The sequence below is a fragment of the Galeopterus variegatus genome, unplaced genomic scaffold, assembly GCF_000696425.1.
Source record: "Galeopterus variegatus unplaced genomic scaffold, G_variegatus-3.0.2 Scaffold468, whole genome shotgun sequence".
NCBI classification, from domain to species: domain Eukaryota; kingdom Metazoa; phylum Chordata; class Mammalia; order Dermoptera; family Cynocephalidae; genus Galeopterus; species Galeopterus variegatus.
Genome location: NW_007726579.1, coordinates 411,560 through 419,655, shown reverse-complemented (window position 1 = coordinate 419,655; position 8,096 = coordinate 411,560). Strand labels below are relative to the sequence as shown.

Below are 8,096 nucleotides of genomic sequence, written 5' to 3'. Positions count from 1 at the left end.
GAGGTGCGGGTGCAACACTGAGGGTTGCGATCCCGTTGCCAGTCCCGGTCCGGTATGGGCGCGACACTGAGGGTTGCGATCCGTTGCCGGACACGAAAAAAGACAAAAAGGAAAAAAAAAAAAAGAAAATAATCTAATTTAATATATTGAGTTGGTATAATAAAATTTTGCCTTCTAAAGTTAGAGTATACTCAAAATATTTTTAAATGTCTAAAATAACACCCATTTAAAACATAATTTACCGTTCTGGACTTGTTGGAATTTTTGTTATGAGCAGCAAGATTGACTGTTGGGGGATCGACAACTGAGCCTGGGAAAAGCTGTGCAAGTTCAGCATTAATCACAACAGAAACTGCTTCATTGGGTGGAGTGAGTGGTGGAGTCATAAAAAGTGGTGTTGTTTTTGGAGTGGGTGGAATAACATCGGATGGATGGATGAAGAATCCAGGGGCAGCCACTGGGTTGGAAGGCACAGAGTTGTGAACAGGACCTACTGCCGATGCTGCTGATGCTGCTGCAGCTGCTGCAGCTGTTGTCTGATGTAACTTGGCTTCCAGCTTTGCTTTCTGTAAAAGAAGCAAAAGCAATACATATAGACTAATCCTGCCTACCTAAATTGTAGGGAACACTACATAGGTATATATTATGAAGATAAACATGAAATTAAATCAAAACTAGACTCAATATAAATGGAACTTTGCTACATATACTTCTTTAAATACTTAATGTAAAATCTCCTCTGTAGTTGGGAACAAGGACTTTCTCAAAGCAAAAGTGAAGAGGAAGCAGAACAATTAACTGTAAATAAGGAAACAAGGTTCTACTCAAAACAAAATATTAACAGGAGGTGGAGTCTCATGTTGAGTCACCTGATACAATTTGTCACCTGGAATCGCCACAAGGTGCATTTAGACCACAAAGAAATTCTATAAAACACCGATCATTACTATTAAATTTTAAGCCACATTAATATATTTGGTGTTTAAAATATTTTAGGTAAATAGTAACTGGTAACTTTGTTTGATCAAGAGTGTTTAAACAGAGAATGGGTTTTAATTCAAGACTGCAAAAACCTTATCAATTATATTCCCTCAAATACGTATCAAGTAAAATGTATTCATATAGTCTTAACAAATTTAAATATATCATAAAGACTTTACCTCAATTTTTGTTGAAAATGATTAGTTCAGATCGGTCAACCTACTTTCCTTTATGAAAATAATGGTCATTTTTTACAGTACTTTTCAGCTTTTGAAGTTTAGAGACAGCATGAACAAAGAGCCAAATGGTCTCCAACCTGTTGCTGAAGCTTCAAAAGCTGCTGCTGTTTCTCTTGCAGCACCTGTAGCTGTTGCTCGGCTGAAGCCATTGCATGAGAGAGAGACTGCAAAGCTACCTGGGCTGCTGAACTCAGTGCTGTCGAGGCTTCCCCAACTGTCCCAGATGATAGTCCACCTACTGCAGGAGTAACCCCAAAGGAACTCACTGGCATAAGACAAGGGAAAAAAACAAAAAAACAAAAAACACCAGGATGAAGAAAAGGTTCATAGAGAAACATATCCAAAGTATACTATTTTGTCACTAAAACAATAGTTAATTTTCATTTTAAAAAAGGAATCTAAGGAATATAAATGAGGAAATCTTAATGGTAAAAGTACATTGATAATACTACTATTCAAGTCCTAAGGGATCCAGAAATGACTTCTAAAGCAAAGAAAAACTAGAGTCAGTACACTTTTCAGTTTACAAATATTTCTGGTACAGAAAAAACTTTCTTTAATTTTATTTAAATGATCATTAAAAATAAAAGTAATCTGGGCCGGCCCGGGGGCGCACTGGAGAGTGCGCCACTTGGGAGCGTGGTGGCGCTCCCGCCGAGGGTTCAGATCCCATGTGGAGACCGGTTCCCGCTCACTGGCTGAGCGTGGTGCGGGCGCAACACCGAGGGTTGCAATCCCATTGCCGGTCCCCGGTGCGGGCGCGACACCGAGGGTTGCGATCCCGTTACCGGTCAGTAAAAAAGACAAAAAGGAAAAAAAATAAAAGTAATCTTATAAAATTTGAGCATGAAAAATAAATTTAAATTTGCTTCATTAAGTTTTCTTGCAGCAGCAAGACACCCCTCTCTACCCCCCAAAAAGGTTAAAAAAAAAAACACCTCAGATTATAACATTATTTAAAAGGGAGATGACACTGATTTCCTCATTTTAAGCACAGCCTAGACAGAAGGCCTGCACAGAATATTTAAAGCAATGTTTCCTATTATATACTCCCCAGATCATTAAAACAGAGAGAAGTGTGTCCCACACACAGTGAAATCTAGCATACTATTGCTTACCAATGAACATTATCATCAATGTTTTATGCAAAGCTATATGAAATTTTACCAGTTAAGAAATTTCTTTGACTTTTCTTTTCAGAACTTAATTTCACAACTTAATCTAATATGTCAGCACAAAACAAGAGGTAGGGGCTAAATCTAATAACAGCATTAACATTTATATTACAATTGGCCTTCATTAGAAAGTTACATTGTGGAAAAGCTAACTATTGTAAAAAGAGCAAATATTTGGTGTGCATTACCATATGATAGCATTTTAAGGAATTTCTGCATTTACCAGAAGCTCAGAGAAGTTACCCTATAAAGTTGACAGTAGTAGAACTGCCATGAAAACCAAGGGCTATATGAAGCCAAAGCCAACGAAAGGCACAATACTAAGCATGGAACTTACATCAACTCATTTAATTTTTCCAACAAGAAAGTACTAGGTACTAAATGGGCAAAGTATTGGTTCCTATTACGTTATTATATGTATTAGGTACTATTATATTCCCATTTCACAGATAATGAAACTAAAGCTAAGGAAGTACAATAATTTGCTCAAAAATAGTGGAGAAGGGAAAAACCCAGGCAATCTGACAATCTTTTTAACATCTAGCAACAGTTATATTGTGCTATGATTCTAATAAACTACTTTAAAATTAATTATACTAAACAAGATACCAATAACAACTAAAGCTGTGCATATCCTCTTAAAACTAAAAATTTCCTCATGTAAACAAAACAAAACCACCATTCATTACAGTGCAGTCATACCACACTTCATTTAACTTACACACATTCAACTATACAAACTCGGTCAAAGTAGTAACAATTATATCTCATACAACACATATGGCCCCAACATGAAATCTATCTGCTCTTTCTGGTACTATACGAGAACAACAGCTATTAATTCCAATTATCAAGCAGAAATTATTAGACTTACTAAGACATTTAGTAAGTGATTTTCAATACTGTGTGCTTTTGCTCTTGACAGACTTTAAAACCTAATGCCCAGGGCCGAGTCCCTGGCACACTCGCAGGTTCGGATCCTGTATGGGGATGACCGGTGCGCTCACAGCGCTCACTGGCTGAGCGTGGTGCGGCCGGTCTCAAAAAGGACAAAACAAACAAACAAACAAAAAAGACAAAAAAAACCTAATGCCCAAAGAATATTTATGAGAAAACCAATTAAGTCTCTAAAAAACACATAAAAGACACAATCCAAGAAAAATAAGCCATCCTGCTACTACAAAACTAGTTAAAAAAATCTTTTGCACAATCTGAGTTTTCAATATCCTTTTCTATTTTTATACTAAGAAGGGCCTCAAAAACTCTTGATATAAAAAAATATACAAGGGAAAACAAGACAAAGATGACTACTCCAACCATTTCTATTCAATACCACACAGAAATTCTTAGGAAGGGCAAGCCCATGGTTCACTTGGGAGAGTGTGGTGCTGATAACACTAAGGCCACGGGTTCGGATCCCTATATAGGGATGACCGATTAGCTCACTTGGGAGAGTGTGGTGCTGACTACACCAAGTCAAGGGTTAAGATCCCCTTACCGGTCATCTTTTAAATTCCTAGGAAGACAAGTGCAAAAAAATAAATAAAAGATATAACGATCAGAAAAAGATAAAGTAAAACTTTCATGAACAGATGACATGATTGCATACCCAAAAAATAAATCGCCAAGAATCTACAAACTATTAAAATTAGTAAGTTAATATAGAAGTATCACCAGATGAGATTAGTTTTTGCAAATAAATTTACTTGTACATACTAGCAACAAATGAATGGAAAATAAAATTAAGAGCAATATCACTTATAATAGCATAAAAAATCAAATATATAGGTATAAATCGAAAAAGACATGTGCAATACTCCACTGAAAACTATAAAACATGGGCCGAACCCGTGGCTCATTCGGGAGAGTGCAGTGCTGGGAGCGCCGAGGCCGCAGGTTCGGATCCTATATAGGGATTGCCGGTGCGCTCACTGGCTGAGCACGGTGAAGGCGACACCCAGCCAAGGGTTGCGATCCCCTTACCGGTCACACACACACAAAAAAAACTATAAAACATAACCAAAAGAAATCAAAGACATAAATACACTAAAGAATGTATACCATATTAATGGATTAAAAGGCTCAATATTAAGATGCCAATTCTCCCAAACTGATTTATATTCAATCCCCCAATTTTTTTAAAAAAAGCCTTCTTTTGTGTAGAAATTGTCAAACTGAATCTAAAATTAAAATAGAAACACGTACAAAAAACCTAGAATAGCCAAGATAACCTTTAAGAAAAAGAATGTTCACAGATTCCACTCTTAGGTATGTACACAAGAGAACTAAAATTATACACTGACACAAAAACTTACACGAAAATGTTCATAGCAGCATCATGTGTAACAGCCAAGAAGAGGAAACAACCCAAATCTTTATTAACTGATGAATGGATAAGTATGGTATACTCTTAAAACAGAATATTATTCAGCCATAAAAAGAATACATGGTAAAGGTATGAAACTTGAAAATACTATGCTAAGTGAAAGAAACCAGACACATAACAGCACATATTGTACGATTCCATTTATATGAAATATCCAGGGTAGGCAGATCCACAGAATAGCAAATAGATTAGTGACTGCTAGGAGGTGGGAAGAGAGGGAAATTGAGAGTGACTGCTAATGGATAACGGGTTTCTTTCCATAGTGATGGAAATGTTCTAGAATCTAGACAGTGGTGATGACTGCACAACACGGTACAAAATTTTAATTTAAAAAAAGTTTTTTAAAATCAAAGTTGTAAATCTACCTAAAAAGAAAAAGAAAGTTGATGGATTTGTACTATCAAATATCAAGACTTAATATAAAGTTACAGTAATTATACAATGGGATGTTGGCAAAAGGCTAGACAAATGACCAGTGGAACAGAAATAGACCCACATATACTCAAGAAATTTTTTATAACTGAGGCAACCCTAAAGTAGAATGGGGAAAGGGTAGTCTTTTTCCATAAATGCTTAGACAGCAGAAGAGAGAATTAGTTTAAAAAAGAAAAAAAAAAAAAAAAAAAAAAAAAGATGGGCTATAAGAAAATAACCATAATAAATTAAGGAAAGATAAAAGTTGGAAATTATATCAGTTATAGTAATGAGATATTATGAAATTAAAGACTCAAAAAAAGAGAAGACAAAAAAAGGGCAGAAGCAATATTTGGAGACTTAATTGGCTTAGATTTTTCTAAAGCTGATGGATAATACCAAGTAAAGATTCAGGAAGTCCTAAGAATATAAAGCAGGATAAATTCATATGAGACCACATATAGGAACATCACAGAAAAATATGAAAACGGCAGAGGGGATCTCAAAAACAGTTTGTGAAGTGACAATGACCTTAAAAAAAGCAACAGGATTGACAGGTGACTTCTAACAAATACAATGTAAGGTAGAAGACAAGAAAGGATTATCTTTAAATCACTAGAAAAAATAACTGCTAACTTAGTATTCTATAACATGTGAAAATATACTTCAAGAATGAAGATGACACCTCTTGATCCAAATAAGCTAAATGTAAAATGTTATTTTTGTGATATTCAGATAAATTTAATTATGTATTAAAAATTAGATGGCACCATAAAATGGATTGTTAATTTAGTTGATTATGATAAAATGGTATCAGTTACTAAAGAACATATCCATATCATTTAAGATATATCTGTCTGTATTATCTATGTAGAGGTAAAAATGACATAATATCTTGAATTTGCTTTAAAGTACTTTGGCAAACAAACAAAAAAAAGGGAAAGATAAAAGAAATGTGAAAAAATAACAATATTGGCATCTGGATAATGACTATGTGGTTTGTAAATCTGATTGTGTACAAAAACTTTATATTTTTCTAAAAAAATTAATATATCATCAGTAGACAAGAAGAAAAGGAGATCTTACACAGTATTTTCAGACCTAAGAAAAATCATACCAGATAAACACTCAAAGGTAAGTAAATGAATAAAAAGCAACATAAATAAAATCATGAGGTAAATCCAAGTGAATACTGAATATTAAACACTATAATAATAATGTATTATGGAGATTAAAATATATGTAAAATTAAGATGTAAACCACAATGCCACAGAAATTGGGAGAGTGATAAGCTCAACATACAGGATTTTCACTGCATAACAAAAACAGCAATTAGACTTCTGAAATCCAGGATTTCAATGACATAATTATTAAAAGAATGGTGAAAAAGAGAAAAAAAGAAAAATGGATGAATAAAAAATATAATCAACCAAAAAAAGGAAGGAAAAGGAGAAAAAGAAACATTTAAACATCAGGACAACAAGATATCTAATAATATACATAAAAAACATGGTAGGTCTAAACACAAATATCTCAGTAAATGTATACTAAATGCTCTCATTGAAAGACAAAAAATACTAAATGCCCTCACTGAAAGACAAAAATATCAGACTGGATTTTTATTTTTATTTAAAAAAGCAACTACTTGGTGCTTATAAAAAGTATGTCTAAAATATAAGGAGCTACCAAAAGGTTGAGATAAAAAGATGGAAAGCTATATACAGCACAAATAGCAACCAAAAGAAAGTTGGTGCTAAACAGCAAACAGAGATAAAGAAGTAATTCATAATGATGAAAGATTTAATTCCCAAGAAAAACACAACCATCCTAAATTTATAAGGTAGTCTCGGAAAGTATAAAATAAAAATTGATGAAGCTATCACAGACAAATCAACAATTATAGTGACAAGATTTTTAACATGTTGATCTCATTAATTAAAAAACATGTAGATAACATAAACAATAAAGACAGAGGACTTCAAGAACAGAATTAGCAAACTTGACCAAATGGATATATACAATAAAATTCACCAGCAAGTACAGAGTAAACATTATAAAGCATGTCTGAAATATTTATAAAACCAAACCTCTACGATTCACAACAAATTTTCCAAGATTAATATTTTGAGTATTTCTTTTGAGCCTACAGCAATTTAAATAGAAATCAACAGCAAAGAGGTAACTTGAAAATCCTCGTTTATGTGGAAATTCAGAGATGCACTTCTTTAACATTACTTACTGAAGTTGAACACGTGAATATCCTACAAAGCAGCTAATCAATTTCTACATTTATATTCAATTTCTACATTTTATTCATTTATGTTCACTTTTTTGTGTGGGTATTGTACTTTGTAATATTAACGTGTTTCAAAAAAGTAAACAAAGTTGAGTCTATAGTCATCTTTCAGCACCTTATGAACACTAATCAGGACTTTCCTCTATCATTTAATAAAAACCCCTCTGCTGATGGTGGTTTCAGGCTGGATGAAATACAGAGGTGATACTTGTATATGCATAGACTACCTCTGGAAAGACAAGAAACTGGTTCCACTGCTTGCTTTGCAGGAGGGTGCAAACGGGTGGGTAGTGTAAAGAAATATTTCTTCAAACCTAATCTTTTTTTTTTTACCTTTTAAGAACTATACCTTCTAAAAGCATTATTCATTCAACCACATTTTTCTTTAAATAAAATAAAAAAAACCTCGATACTTAATTTCATGACAGTTTCAAGAAAGAGCCTCATTTATAACTCAAATCTTCTGAAAGTTCTACTTTTTTGTCATGGCATATTACTACTCCAGTTTTAAGTGTAAAATTTTTTATAAAATGACTACAATAGTTGAAGATGGGCTCTTTGGAATAATACAAACAGACAAGAAAAAAGATAAAAGTATTAAAGA

The 8,096-nt window shown here is 33.6% G+C and overlaps 1 protein-coding gene across 2 annotated transcripts in view; it reads right to left on the bottom strand.

The window, feature by feature from the left end:
* BIRC6 (baculoviral IAP repeat containing 6) overlaps nucleotides 1–8,096 on the bottom strand; it is a 252,572-nt gene that overhangs the window by 148,231 nt on the left and 96,245 nt on the right. For both annotated transcript variants that reach the window (XM_008569149.1, XM_008569150.1), the window contains exons 24-25: nucleotides 1,298–1,485; nucleotides 243–566 (exon numbers count right to left, since the gene is read on the bottom strand). In XM_008569149.1, coding sequence (XP_008567371.1) covers nucleotides 243–566; nucleotides 1,298–1,485 — 512 coding nt within the window. The remainder of the gene's footprint in view (nucleotides 1–242; nucleotides 567–1,297; nucleotides 1,486–8,096) is intronic.